This window comes from Coenobita brevimanus, chromosome 38 (assembly GCF_032717465.1).
Source record: "Coenobita brevimanus isolate Jiangsu-jjx chromosome 38, ASM3271746v2, whole genome shotgun sequence".
NCBI lineage: Eukaryota > Metazoa > Arthropoda > Malacostraca > Decapoda > Coenobitidae > Coenobita > Coenobita brevimanus.
In genome coordinates, this window is record NC_136991.1 from 39,120,926 (window position 1) to 39,137,110 (window position 16,185).

Below are 16,185 nucleotides of genomic sequence, written 5' to 3' on the forward strand. Positions count from 1 at the left end.
GCGCGGTTGTGGTGGTGGGAGAGAGAAATGAATAAACACTGATATCGCTAACTAAGCCGTCCACATAACGCGCGAGAAAGCATGTGGCGGAGTGGACGAGGGACGTTGTATATGGACCACCCTGTATTGTTGCCACATCCGGATGATTTTGTTCAGCTTTAGAGAGATATCTCGGAGTGAAATGGTATATATCTTACCTCTCTAGCTTGAAAAATTTCACCTGGGCTAAGTAAGTTCGTCTGGTCGAGCAAAATGAAAAGTACCTTATGCGACTGAAGGCGTTTAATAATTATTCAGGAATAGTTTAGTGGGTGTTTTCGTGGGTGTTTTCGTATAGTCGTCTTATGGTGGGGACAACTTAGGTACTATCTTCAAACTAACACCATACGATTTTATTACACTGAAAGTGAGCCAAAGGAACCTATGAGTTAGCACTATGGGTCTGGATAACTTAAGTAATTATTCAAGTTAACGTTATGCGAGTCAGTTGGGAGTGAATCATAAGATCTTGAATGTTATTATTTTCATCATTAATTCTTATGGTTAGGGAAACTCTAATGTAGTGTTTTATTCCAACTGCAGGTAGGCGGTTTCATTCAGCTGAGTTATTAGTGTCCCTGTTAATACTGTTATCATTAACTCCCGTATGTTGGCCCAACTTTTGTATTCTCTTGCAGCAAACAATGTACAAATTACATCAGCTAAGAATGTGATAAAACCTTGAATGGTAATATTGTCACTATTGTCTTTCTTATGGTCGGGAGAAACCTGATATTTGCCTAAAACTAACGTCTTAGGATTTTATTCAGCTGCGTATAAGTACAGGGACCTCACTTAATGCTGGTAACATTAACCTCGTTATATCGGTACATACAGTAGCCCATTGCAGCTAACGCCTTAAGATTTTATTCGGCAGAAATTGAGTTATATGAAACCGAGTGCTAATACTGTACCATTAACCCTAATATGGTTGCGATAACTCTAGTACTCTGTTTCAGCTTCCGCTGGGTAATCTTACTCAACGTAGGAAAGGCCTTTCGCACTGAGGCAGCTATTGATGGCCATAGAACACTTTCATTTCGATATTTCTTTCGTACGATGAATAAAATCGTTGGGATGCAGCAAGAATAAACTAGGTCAAAAGCTCTCAGCGAACACAGCACGCCTAGCTGGAAGCTTGATCTTGACCCGTGATCCTGACCCCATATCGATCTGCACCACAGTCACATCACTTTTCAGACATGTACACAGTATAGGTGCCAGTTATTCTTGGGATATTTTGTTAAGATACATACATGGATACATAAATGTGTGCACAGAAACGAATCCTATCGTAATACCCTACAATTTCGCCATCGAGAATGAAAAAAAAAAAGTTGTAGTGTATAAGGCTGCTCTTTACAGTGTTGCTTGAAATATCCGTGCGTGCAGTCAAAGGCAATTGAAACGTATGGAAGTTTTGGGGTTGGCAATTGTTTGCACTGGCGTAGCATTCATTACGAGTACAGTACATTTTTTTTTAATGGTCCTTTGAGAATGTCGTGGAATTTCCTGGTTGCCAAGAGAATATTATTGGAATACAAATTGTCCTAAGAAAACAGCCCTGAATTCCTTGGTTGCAGATGGAAAGTTGTAGGAATTTCAGGCCCGCCCCAAGAATGTTATGGAAATTTTAAACTGTCGCCGAGAATATTGTGGAGGCGAAGGACCGGACCCACACTCACACGCGGCCTCTCCCACCACCAGGTCCATTTCAATTTCCTCTCTATTGTCAGACGGCTAGGTTTATCCGGGAGGCTGAGTGGGCGATCTCTCTATCTCTACCCCACCATCCTAAGGCTCTTTTCATTTCGACTTCCCCCTCTCCTCTTCACAATAAATCACTTACCGGGACGGATGTGTCAGCGACTTGGAGAATTGTGTCGATGAGCTTGTTCTCTCCTCTGTAGGCCTATACTGGAGAATTCCAACACGTCACATTCAGGTCAACAGAGTGTAACCAGTTCTTATTGTTAATGTAATGGATCATGTATTTTGCAGTCTGATGTGATAGTACATCGGTGCAGACGAACATTGCTGCTATTCATAAATACACTGGATTAAGAATGCAACGATACTATAAATTCCTGAATAATATCTTACGAGGTGATCAGGAGAATTTCAGTCATCTCTTGTGCGTGTGAAACATGCTTGAGGATCATCTGATCGTGGAGTTTTGCTAAGTTTCCTAACTTTCCCGCACTATTGCAGCGAGTATAGATAATAATAAGATACAAGAATAATCTGATGGCGACACAGTCTCTATCTATCTGTCTATCTATTGCCAGACGCCTCAATCCCGTTCGGGATGGCCACAAACAAATCGCCTCCACGTGGCCCTGTCCCCCGCCAATTCACTGCCCTGCTCACAACTCACACCCTCCTCTCTCATATATCTCTCCACCCCATCCCTCCATCTCATCCTCGGCCTCCCCCTCCCTCTCCCCCCTTCCACCTCACTCACATACACTCTCTTCGTCAGTCTTTCACCCTCCATCCTCTCCACATGGCCAAACCACCTCCGTGTATTCATCCTAACGCTTCCTATCACATCCACATCCACACCACAACGCTCCTTTATATCCTCATTTGTCAGCCTCTCTCTCCACGTGACTCCACAGGCTCCTCTTAAATAACTCATTTCCACTGCTATCACTCTTGACTTGTGTCCTTCCAACAACGTCCAAGTTTCACTTCCATACGTTAGAGTTGGTATCATAATACTGTCATGTAGTAACTTTTTCACTTCCATGTTCACTTCCCTATTTCGTATCACTGCTTTCAAGGAACCAGCAACCTTTTTTCCCTGCTGTACCCTTTCAAGCACTTCACCCTCCAAACCTCCATCCTTACTCATCACACTACCCAAGTACTTAAACGTACTCACATTTTCCAATTCCTCACCATCCAACCTCGCTGTATATTCACTGACTTAACCTCTCTCAAAGACCATCACTTTACTCTTCCCTACATTCACCTTTAGATTCCGTTTCTTACACACTCTCCCAAACTCATCCACCAAGCCTTGCAGCTCCCCTTCGTCTTCACTCAACAACACAGTATCATCTGCAAACAACAGTACAGGGAGTTTCCAAACACTACCCTCTCTCACCAGGGCCACTCCAACATCCACTACCCTACCTTGTACCTCTTTCATTTCCCCATCCATGTACAGATTGAACAACCATGGAGACATGACACATCCATGTTTCAACCCAACCTTCAAAGAGAAAAATTCACTCAGTTCACCATCCACACGCACTGCAGCCTTAGCACCATCATACATACTCTTCACAGCATTCAACAACTTCCCATCTACTCCATATATTCGTATTACTTTCCACAATCCTTGTGTATCCACCCTGTCATATGCTTTCTCCAAATCCATGAAAGCTGCATACAACTTCTTTCCCTTCTTTAGAAACTTTTCCACTAAGGATCTAAGAATGAATATCTGATCTACACAACCTCTTCCCTTCCTAAAGCCTCCCTGTTCTTCTCCAACTAATTCCTCTGTTCTTTCTCTAACTCTGTCAATAAGTATCCTACCATACACTTTTCCTATTATACTAAGAAGACAAATGCCCCTGTGATTACCACACACTTCTTTTTCCCCTTTTCCTTTGTACAAGGGAATAATTATACCTGACTTCCAATCCTCCGGGACTCTACCCTCCTCCCAGGCCAATCTGCACATCTTCCACATCCACTCCACTACTGTCTCTCCCCAGTGCTTCAGCATTTCGCCACACACTCCATCAATTCCTGGGGCTTTCCCCAACTTAACTTTCTTCATTGCTTTCACAACTTCTATCTTACTGATTTCCTCCTGTCTTCTCACCTCCCTCCTTCTCCCGGCCATTCCCTAGCCACTTATACTCGCATTGCTTCCGTCCTCTATGTTCAGCAATTCCTTAAAGTGTTTTCTCCATCTGCTCACTTTTTCTCCCTTCTCCACTAGTAATCTACCATTTTTATCTTTCACTTCCCTGCTAACTTCACTTCCACCCTGTCTTACTCTCTTCACCTCTTTCCAGAACATTTTCTTACAGTCCCTCCACTTTACACTCAGATTCCTTCCAAATTCCTCATCCACTCTCTTCTTACTCTCTTACTAATCTTTTCATCTCTCTCTTCCTTTCTACATATAATTCTCTCTTCCACCGCTCTACTTCTTCCACGCCCCTATTTCTCATCCATTCATTGTATGCTTTCTTCTTTTGTGCCACAGCCTGTCTCACCTCTTCATTTCCACCACGCTGTTCCTTGCACCCCCTCCGTCTTCTCTTCATCCCACACACCACATCACATGCTGCACATATTTCTTTAGTGATTATCCTGCACACACCTTCCACGTCCCCCATCTGCTTCATTTCATATTTGGCCAATCGTTCCTCCACAGTCTCTACTTCATGTGAAACTGGCATGGATAATGCATGAGATGTATGACTGACTGAATAATTACTCAAATAACTCTTTCTAAATATTGTCAAAATTTTCTGGTCAGTTGACTGAACGATGTCACTGGTGTACTTTGGAACCTTGTGGTGGTGTTTTATATGCGAAAATCCCTCGAGAGAACTCAGTGTAGCATGAAAATAAAATTTGCTCTTGGGAAGGGTCAAATATCGCGTGTACTCCCAACCTAGGGATTCTCACACTACTTTCGATGTATAGTGTTACAAGCAGACCGTAATTAGAGGGAGATAGTGGCCAAGTGGGTAGAGACGTGATGTGCTGTCTGAAAGGACTCGAGTTTGATCTCAGGCTGGGGTATGAAACAGCCTGATTATATAAATGTCATTTAAATGCCCTTTTAGAGGAGGACTGTTGGCATTAGGGAAATAGAATAATATTGATCTGATGCTGTTAAGTTCCCTCTGCTACTGACTGGTGACGGGTGTGGAAAAAATACAACACATAGTCTGAGGCAGCCGAGGCAACCCGGAAGACTGCAGATGTCTGCAGAACTGGTAGTATAAGAAGATATATGTGGAACTGAGAGAAGTATTAGTAGGACGGAAAGTGATCATTCATTTAATGCAGGTGAGAACGAACATAATGAAATCGTGATTCAAAAAACGTGTCAGACCCTAAAGAACATTTGCAAAATTTAGCCTTAATTACAAGCGCGCGCGCGCGTGCTCCCTCAATAATGTATCGAGAAATATAGGAACTAGAAATGCGTTAGGGTATGGCGGCCTACATCTCCAAAACAGTATCAGTAAAATCGAGAATAAACTCTTGCCCCAGACTGAATGCAAGTGTGTAAAAACACAGTGTGGTCAAAGAGTGCATAGTCAGAGCTGAGATATATAAGTCATTGTCATAAAAACATTCCTAGAGACCCGAGTTTGTTTAGGACTGTACGACGTCCAGGGAAACCATGGGCAACGTTTAACTCCTGCATTACGATGACGTCCTCTTGGACTAGATCTGGTATGATGACAGGATTATTCACATTAAGGTAGGTCTCTCGGAGTAAAGGGGCTAACAGGTAAATAGGTGGAGCGGCAGGTATATCCAAGGTGGTTCATATACGCTCCTCTTCCAGTTCGTTAGGTGCTTTATGATGTGTTGTGGGGGACGGCTAAGTCAGCGATATCATTGTTTAACTTATATCCTTAATTAATTTCATACTCCCACTGCTACATCCACTCCCACATCAGTAGACTAAACCGTTCCCGCAATACGTAAGATATCAGGTGAGTCTCTTTTGGGGAGCTATTTACGAACCACCTTATATTATTAATCAGAACACAGAGTACGGGGAATAATGATGTGACACAAGAATAATACATTCGTTTATTCCGGAACAGGTTATATTCATTTCAGTATTCCGAAAGATTTTAAAAATATCATCGGATAGTGGAACAGGGGGATGAAGAGAGTAATTAGGGAGCTCTGGATCAAAATAAAGCCGAGGGGAGGGAAAGGAGGGGGAGGGGGAGGGGCAGAGGGAGGGGAATGAAGGGGATGAGGAGGGAGAGAGAGAGAGAGAGAGAGAGAGAGAGAGAGAGAGAGGAGGAGGAGGAGGAGGGAAGGGGATCAGAGCACTGTCAGTCGTATCAGGGGATTGAGCATTATTGGAAAATAATAGATGCTAATGGAAAATAATAGAGGGAGGGAGCGCGTGATGTGGGACCCAGAGGAAGCGGAGCAAAGATGGATCGTAGGAAAAGGTTATATGATGCCTGACACAATCTGGGAAGACATACGGGAACATATGTACCCTACGTCCTCGTCATATGTCTCCGTTTACTGACCATCAAAAGTCCTTTAATGGATAACGTATTTTTGGCTTTATTCGTGTTGCTCCCGGATAATTCTCTTCAGTTTAGGAGAGGATTTTCCAGATGGAGGAGTTATATATAGTTTATATAATTCCGTTCCATTATTCAGACCATTTGTAAGTCTATTATTAATTAGTACCCGAGTAATCATTAGCAGCTGTTTTAGAGAAATTATGATGCTTATCACAGCACTGACGAGAGAGAGAGAGAGAGAGAGAGAGAGAGAGAGAGAGAGAGAGAGAGAGAGGGGAACTGTCCCCTGAAAGAGGGGATATGGAACTACCATGTAGAATACGGCCATTTTGGAACTAATAGATAATTTTTAAAAGGCATTGTTTGAAGAGAGTAAGTGGTTGGTTCCAACTCTTCCCATCACATTTACACCTTTTCCGTTTACCTTAGGTACGGTGGACAAAGATAGGTAATGAAATAATATGATATTCTAGGTCGAACTTGTATTTGCTGGACCCACCAGGGGCATGATTATAAACGGCTTTGTCTCTGAGTCACTCATATTAACATGAATGTGTGCTCGTTTTAACTTAGGCCACCCGGCCCTGTGCCGCACCACCAGTGCAGTCAACATTGCCGTACAGCAATACTTGATCTGTCATGTGTACATCGTGCTCAAAGCCTCCATGTATATAAAAATGTTATATATATATATATATATATATATATATATATATATATATATATATATATATATATATATATATATATATATAGATAGATAGATGTATATATATACATATATATAGATAGATAGATAGATAGATAGACAGATAGATGTATATATATATACTCTGAAATTCTGACACAAATACAGTGAGGTCAACAGCCTATATATCCAGGCTATATTATCAGTAACGAACACAATACTCATGATTAAGTAGGATTTCCTGATTTCCTGGTTCCCATTAGTTGGCCACTACAATGGACTCCCTTTCCTCCTCCTCCTCCTCGTCGTCGTCTTTCAGCTTATTGGGAGCGTTTGTGATTACAATTATAGTCGCGGCGCGTGACTCTGAGGTTGTTGTTATCGTGTCCTGGCAACCTACCATTCAAAAGTGCGTCTGATTTCGTGTATACTATGAGACGCATGTGATTCATGTGTAATATGTTCGTGTATAATGATGTTCGTGTATAATGATATTCGAGTATAATATATTCGTGCATATTATACGCGTGCATAATAATATGATTCATGTATAACATATGAAATCGGACGCACTTTTGAATGGTAGGTTGCCAGGGTGCGATAATGGCAACCTCAAAGACGTGCGCCGCGACTATAAAAACTAGAAGAATTCAAAAACCCCGTTCGCGAAAAAGTATGGAGTAGCAGGAACAGGTTACTTAGAGAAGATGTTGTGTCACTTCGATGTCATTGTTAGCTAAGAAATGTCAGTTAAATTTTCCTGGAGTATAATGTTAGAAATGTTCCATATGTGAGGGTTAGAGTGACAGTATTAATTCTTTGGCTATTCTTTGGCATCTGTCACTCAGTCTGGGGTGAATAATAATTTCTGGAATCTGCATGACAAGAATACGAGGGAAGAGGCGACGTTGAGAGACTTAAGAATCTGGAAATAATAATAATATGAAGTGTCAGCAATATTTAAAGCTTACTTGCTACCACTCTTACATATCAGTATTTTCCCCCTGATAAATTTTTCCCCTGGAGGAGAACCACCAGGATATTAAAAGAAACTCCTACCCTTCATCCATTCACAAGCATTCTGTTCAGCTTAACACCGGACGATTTTGTTCAATTGCAGGTGGGAATTGCAGTCGGAGAATGTTAATGTTCTTACCATTAACCCTTTCATGAGTCGAATAACTAGTTTTCTACATCAGTTAACGCAAGACGATCTCATCTGTGTTACCGAGAAGAGGGTACGTGAGAACTAACTAGGCCTATGTATGGTGAAACAAACAACAATAGACATAACAGATATGCTGGAAGAGAATTTGACCCCGTAGGGCTAGTTTATTGGACACCCCTTCCTCATCCTGTGAGGAGGAGTTATCTCATTGAGATTCCTCCCAGCTAGTTGTATGAGTAACTTGGGCTAGAATTTACATGTTACTATAGTACACATAATTACAAAGATTATAAAATAAAAAGGACATATTGGCATAAGCGTTTGTGACAAATGGTAATGTGTATATATGCCCTACTTAATATATATATTTACACAATACATACAGCATATAGTGATGCTTCATAGGTATATAAATTTAAATTATGATTAGCGACAGACATTAAATTACAAAGTATTGCAATGACTATATATGTTACATGAGAGACAGTATGTCTAGATTAGTATACATGATGGAGTGTGACAGACATATTGACAAAAGGTAATGCGTATATATAGGCCTACGTAATATATATACTTACAATATATACAGCATATATTGATGCTGCATTGGTATTTACATTTAAATTACAAGCAGCGATAGACATCCAATACAAAAAATAGTAGCACTGACTATATAATTATATTACATGGGAAATAGTATATCTAGTTCAGTATACATGATGGAGCATACCTAGTGACAGACATATAGGAAAGCTTTATTTACGAGTTGAATTTATGAAGGAGAGAGATGGGAGCAGCGAGGGATTAATAGGGGGAAGAGGAAGGATTATTATAGCAGCACGAGGAGGTAATGGGGCGACGGTGTGAGATTTTAACAAGTAGGTGAGAAGCCCAGTGGCACCAGAGGGAAAGGGGGGAGCGGCAGGACAGTAATTGTGGGATTTAGAACAAAGGTGTGGAAAGAGAGAGAGAGAGAGAGAGAGAGAGAGAGAGAATAGGAAGGATTAGCAGCAGCATGAGGAGATTTTAACAAGTAGGTGAGAAGTCCTATGGCACCAGAGGGAAAGGAGGGAGCGGCAGGGCAGTAATTATGGGATTTAGAACAAAGGCGTGGAGAGAGAGAGAGAGAGAGAGAGAGAGAGAGAGAGAGAGAGAGAGAGAGAGAGAGAGACTGGGTAGGAGAGAAAGAGGGAGAAAGGAAGGATTAGCAGCAGCATGAGGAGATTTTAACAATTAGGTGAGACGTCCTATGGCACCAGAGGGAAAGGAGGGAGCGGCAGGGCAGTAATTATGGGATTTAGAACAAAGGCGTGGAGAAAGAGAGAGAGAGAGAGTAGGGGAGAGAAAGGATGGAAATGAGTGAGGTGCAGTAAGCAATTATGAGATTTAGAGGAGGAACCCACTGACAGGCTAAAAGATAACGACAAACACAGGTGTGGAAACTTGAAACGGAGGGAGAGTTAGCTGGACAGATAGTTAGACATAGATAGGTGGATAAATAGCGAGAGAGAGAGAGAGAGAGAGAGAGAGAGAGAGAGAGAGAGAAAATTATATTCCTCTTAGTATCTACAGTTACATTGGTGGAGCAAATCCTTTATGTTTTACAAGTATTTTAGATACAATATCGTTTTCCAACATATATTTTGCCTGTAGTTCAAGTGACAATAGTTGTGGGTTTCTGTATTCTAGCAAGTGTTCACACTCGAGAACATAATGGTGAAGTGTGTGTTTGTTTGGCTGATGACACACTCGACACTGTCTGGCCTCATCCTCCACCTGCCAACCAAGCTGCCAGGGATAGTCATAGCCTAGTCTGATCCTGGCATGCACAGAGTCAACCCGTCTACTCGTAATCTTTTTACCATACGTGTATGTCGTGGTTAAAGCAACCTTATTATAATAGTGTATAGACCTGCTGGTATTTTGTTGTATGGTTCTCATGTTAATGACCTCCTCTGTTTGTATAGCTTTTATCTGGGATTTTATTTGTCTAATGGAGAGTCCTAAATCATAATCGTGGGAAGCTAGCCTGGATGCTTCCTTGGCAAGTACATCAGCTCGGTCATTGCCTGGAATACCTACATGTGAGGGAATCCAGACAAACCTCACCCTGATGTTGTCCTCCCTAAGTGTGGCCACCATATTCTGTGTCCTGTTGGCAAGTTCGGACCAGGAGGGGTGCACACTGGACAGTGCTTGCAATGCAGCCATACTATCAGAGAAAATCACAGCGTCATTCCTCCTTGTACTGACTTGCTGCAATCCCACCTCAAGTGCAACTAGTTCTGCCTGAGTGGAAGAGGCCCAGTCATGTAGTTTAACTAAAGTCTCACTCTCATGGCAAAACCTACCCCCCCTCATTACAGTGACCGCTGCCCCGGCTTGTCCAGTTACAGTGTCAAGTGAGCCATCACAGTATATCTGGTCAGTATCAAGAGTAGTCAGCTCGTCAATGAGTCTCATGAAGTCAGCCTTGAGTTCAAAGGGGGATGAGTCAGATTTCCTGGCGGGTAGCTTTGTTATAATCATGTCGAGAGGTCTCACTTGCCAGGGTGGGAGTGGATGCGGACAGTGATGTTCATTGCGTACCTCCTCCAGTAACTGATAAATGTGTAGGCAGTTGGTGGTGATCTGAGGCCAATGCCTTCCCGAGTGGTTGCCATGGTGAAGCATGTTCTGTAAACTAACTTTTGGCCCTGTGTGTCTAATATCCCTCAGCACCCTAACACCCACAACGGTATTCATCTCTTTAATTCTGTCAGATATGGATGGAAGGCCTAATTCATGTGTGAGATTGGCTACTTTGACATTGGGAGGACATCCAAAAATGATCCTGGCTGCTTTGTTCTGAATAACTTCAAGTTTTTTTATTTTGGCATGTGGCAGACAAGCAAGTGCAGGTGCATGGTAATCAATGAAAGATCTAACGTAAGCAATGTACATTGTCCTCAAAATGGGTATTGATGCTCCCATACCTTTCCATGACATAACTCGGAGTGGCCTAAGTCTGGTTAAGCATGTAGTCATTACATGGTTAAATTCCGCATTTTTCCCTTTAGTGCTACCAACATAAACACCGAGGTATTTATAGTAATCTACCCTGTCCAGTGGATCGCCATGCAACAGCAGAGGCTTGTGTCTCTCACGTCCTTTTGTGATGGATTTTGTTTTCTCTGTTGAGATCACAAGGCCCAGTTCATCACATACCTCAGCGATGAGATTGAGAGAATTTTGCATACCCTTGTGACTGTTAGCCTGGATTAAGATGTCATCTGCGTAGCTGAGGCACGTGACTCCATTGGGAAGCTTAGTACTCACAATGACATTCATTAAGATATTGAACAATGTAGGGCTGATTACTCCACCCTGTGGCGTACCCATTTCAAGCTCACAAATATCAGACTTTTTCCCCTGATAAGTTACATAAGCTGTGCGCTGAGTTAAATAATTCCTAATCCATCCCAGCAGCTTTCCTTTAATGCCCATTTTTACTAGCTCATGCAAGATAACACTTCTATTGGCTCTATCAAAGGCCCCTTTCAAGTCGAGGAAAACTGAGAATTTTGCCTTAGAGTTGGTGAGGTATGATACTATGCAGGTTGTAGTACTTCTGCCCTTGATAAACCCATTTAGGTTAGGATGTAAGACATGACCTATTTTATGAATTAGGCGATTCAGTATTACTCTTTCAAGTGTCTTACTATAACAAGACGTTAAGGATATTGGTCTCTTAGAGTCACCATCTCCAGCTTTAGGGATAGGAATTATCATGGCACCTTTTCCACTGGGCAGGCAAATGACTTTCACGATAGCTTAGATTAAACATGTGTAAGAGAGGATTACCCTTAACTTTTTCTAACGCTTGTAGGATAGGATACGTCACACCATCTTCTCCAGGGGCGCTAGACTTACTGTGTTTCAATGCTCTTGTTAATTCGTAAGGTGTGATATCTATGCATGTGTCGTCTTGATGAGTTATTGCCTGTGTTACTTGATTGTGATAGTGTTCAAGCTTTGGACTTAATTTATGCTGTATTCGCAGTGGCAGGTTACTAAACTTAGAGGCTGAGGCCCAGTCCTCCATTAAAGACTGTGCATACTCTCTTGGTCGTGGATGTGCAACACTCTGGGTCCGAGTCCCTCTGGCAATATTAATGTGCTTCCATATTACTGCAGATGAAGTATCTCTGTGAATATTGCCAACGAACTCTAGCCAGTACCTCTCTCTTGCATTCTTCCTTGCTTCCCTAGCTTTCTCAGCACACCACTTTAAGTTGGTTAAATTATCATGAGATCTGTTCTCCCTCCAGCACTGCCTGGCTGCACGTAACAAGCTTTCCGTGAGCTGAACATGTCTGTCATGTTTGTACCATTGACGCCATGGATCTCTTCCTCTCACTTGAGTAGTCTTACCCTTTTTATGCTTCCTTAAAGTGGTGTGATTTAGCTGTCGCAATACATTTTCCGTGGCATTTGTAAAATCTGTAACAAAGGAATCCAGAGACTCAAACCCAGTGTAGCGGTCACACCATTTACCCATTTCCTCTATAAACATCTCTTTCTTATGGGCAGGAAGAGTTAACCTTTTTCTAGAGCCCCCAACTGTCCTTTTTTAACATCTAATGTAGTTAATAACGCGAAATGATCGGAACATAAATCAACTTGCTGAACTGAGCAAGTTCTGTCAGGTTCGTTAAAAAGACAAACATAGTCAAGCCTGCCACCTAGAAAGTGAGTAGGTTCTGCCTGTCCTACCAATCTTACATTACTACATGAGTTTAAATATTGATACCAGCGTTGTCCATTTGTACTTGATCGACCCCCTGATGATGAGAGATCCCTGTGGTGTGCATTAATGTCCCCCACCAACAGTGTTTGTTCTTCATATAAGAAATCAGGAAAATCATGAGGATCTAAGCTATTTTTTGGTACGTAAATATTTACCACATTAAGTTCATACTGGTCTAAATAGATTTTCAGAGTTATATTTTCAGAATCCCTTCCAAAGGATGGAGTTAACCTTGTGACGGGTATTGACTTTTTAATGTAAGTTATTAGTCCTCTGGCATTGTTATCCGTGCAGTTATGTATGAAAGGGACGTAATTCCCAAACCTGGGTTTGAATGAGTGGTTAACCCTGGTCTCCTGCAGGCATACAATATCCACATCATGTAGTAATGCAAAATACCAAGAGAGGAAATGAGATCTATTGGCGCGGCAAAAGGCGAAAACGAGTAATAGACTGGTGGAATGGCGATGTGCAAAACCAGAGATTTGGGGAAAAGTTTGATTGGGGATAAACTTAGATTGGAAGCTTAAAGACTAGGCGGACTGAACCCCGAAAAATAGAACTTGCACATTTCGCCCAAGCCACAACAACCGCAGCAACGAACCAAAACAAACAGTAAAACAAAAGAGCAGAGGCAGACCCAGGCCAACAATAAGAAGAGCGTGACTGAAACAAAAGGCAGTTAACAACAGACGAGTATGAATGAAAGGACTGGCATCATGGATACTGAGAATTTTACAAACAACTTGACAGCTAATTTATTTCCAGGCAAATAAGTGTGGCAGTTAATTAGGGTGGGCATGCTTAATGAGCGATTAATTTTACAAAAGCCATTCTTGTTTACTTCACATTAGCCCCGGGATACCGGAGGAAAAAAAAAAAAAGGAGTTGCAGGTTTCGGTAGTAAATTGGGTTACAAGGAAGGAAATTGGTAATTGTAGGTTCGGATAGAATAAAAAATGGGAACTTTGAGGTTCGGAAAGCAAAAAGACAGAGGCAGAAACTCGAAATAAAAGCAAAAGAGAGTAACAAAAAAAAAAAAAGAACATAGAAGCTTAATCAAGGGGGCGTCATAGATATTGTCAGGTGAATTCACAACAAATCGAAACCAAAACAAAAGGTAACAAACGAGGTCAAAACAAAAGGTGGCGTAACAAACGATTCAAGGGACTGGGTATTGTGTATCTGTCAACAACAACTAAATGGCTAATGAACGGCCTGGGTCATGAATGCAACGGTCAATTAGTGTGACCTCCATAACGACGCATCCATTTGCCTCTTGTCGTTCTTGGTTACGGAAGACCCGGGGGAATGGTAGGATGGAAGAGAAAATCAAGGACAAGAAGTCACTAGAACAGATAGAACCAGGCCAACAACAACAAACAGAAACAGAAACAAGAAAGTAAAAATGAGTCATAAAACACAATAAAACAAAACGACGGACACAACCAAGCCACCAAGAACAAAATGAAACGAAAACAATCAGTAAGCAAAAACGAGTCCCAAATCACAATAACACTGAAATAAGAGATGAAATTAAAACATATATAGCAAGGCCAAACAAAAGACAAAAGAAGGAGAGACAAAACCAGGATAATAATAATAATAACAAGGCAAGCTAACGAGACCCAAGAACAAGAAAAGTCAGTAAACAAAAGAAAAAAAATATGTGTAGTCTTCATGGACATTGTGAATCGGCCGAAAACAAATACGGCCAATTGACATCCGTGGTAATGAATGCAACAGTTAATTAGCGAGGCCCCCATAATGGACCAGTAATTTGCTTATTGCCACTCCTCTTAACCCAGCGTAAGCCACGGGAAGCTGTATGTTGGGAGAGAATTATAAATCTGGATTGAACATACAAATGGATATTGAGTAAAAACAGGGAGGAGAACTGAACAAGATGACAGAGTTAAAAGCAGGGACAGAGTAAACATGTGGATAAAATAATGAACTGAACCAGAATAAAAGATGATACAGTAACAAATAATATAATGGAATTAGAATAGAAAATGGGATAAAATAACAATTTGAGAATAAATTATAAAATTGGGAATAGAATACAAAATTGGGGATAGAATACAGAAACTTTCTCGTGCCTGTAAGTAAAGTTTCTTCGGAAGTATATTCTGCCATCACTGGCCTCAGTACTAAATAAGCATACAGTCCGAATGGAGTCTTGACTATTTCATTCAAGAACTGAGGTTCTATGGTGAATCCCTACATACAGAAGCAAGCTGTGTCGCCCTAATCATCATCCCACAGCTTTAATTTCTTGCATATTCAGCGTGTCTGTCCTAATTAGCCTACATGAAGATTCTTAGGTTATTTTCTTCTCAGCTCCTTTTTGACCGTCAGCATGGGTTGCCTCATGAAGGATCCACAGATGGTCTCACATTCCTCTCAGATTTTTCTTCATCCTCTTTTCGGGATGTCCGTGAAACATGTGTCATTGTATCTGATATATCAAAGGACGTAACGGAGAGTCTGGCACAAGTATTTCATTTTCCCACTTTCTCTCTTACTCGTAATCGTCGTGTGTCTGATTCTTACCTCTGGCCCTTCATTTCAAGTTTCCTTTCTCTGTGTTCTGTAGCTGCTGTTGTAGACGGTCACGTTTCTTCTAAAACTAACATTAGTGGTGTTCCTCCTCAGGATTAGTGGTGTTCCTCCGTTCAGAAGTTTTGCACGGCTTTTGATAAAATTTTGTGGAAGGATGGACCAAGGAATTAAATTTTGGGCCGGATCCGGATCTGGATCCGGAGTATTCCACGCAATATCTCACAAATTCCTCCATGAATTTCACAGAAATTTTGTGGTAAGGTGGACTCCTTTCGTCTTCTCTCTTCACTCTGTTCATCAGTGATCTTTTGAAAACATCAGCCTCTGTCTCTTCTTATGCTGATGGATCCTTCGTTTGCTTTTCCACCTACTTTTCACACTGTCCATAATGGCAGCTGCCTGAACAACATAGGATCTAGCCATGCCACACCTGAATTCTTACTGGGTAAATGAAGCTTTGTTATTTTTAGTGTATTAAAAATTCGATTCCACCAGCTTTCAACACACGGAAATCTATAAGAGTATCCCTTAATATTACACAGCACGCAAGTCGTTCATCATATAACCCCCGTGGTTTTCTTTCTCGCTCTCTCGGAAATTGTCATGGAAAGATGACATTACTTTGCCTGCAAAATCATCTACCCAGAAATTGGATGTTCTGCCGACTTTG

General features: G+C 41.5%; 1 protein-coding gene across 1 annotated transcript; it reads right to left on the reverse strand.

Moving 5' to 3' along the window:
- Positions 1-1,137: 1,137 nt before the first annotated feature.
- LOC145396568 (uncharacterized) lies at positions 1,138-12,701 on the reverse strand. The gene is made up of 3 exons (XM_080269942.1): positions 12,561-12,701; positions 9,911-11,572; positions 1,138-1,212 (listed from the first exon to the last, which is right to left on the reverse strand). The coding sequence occupies exons 1-3, from the start codon at positions 12,699-12,701 to the stop codon at positions 1,138-1,140; spliced, it is 1,878 nt and encodes a 625-aa protein (XP_080126068.1).
- Positions 12,702-16,185: the final 3,484 nt, after the last annotated feature.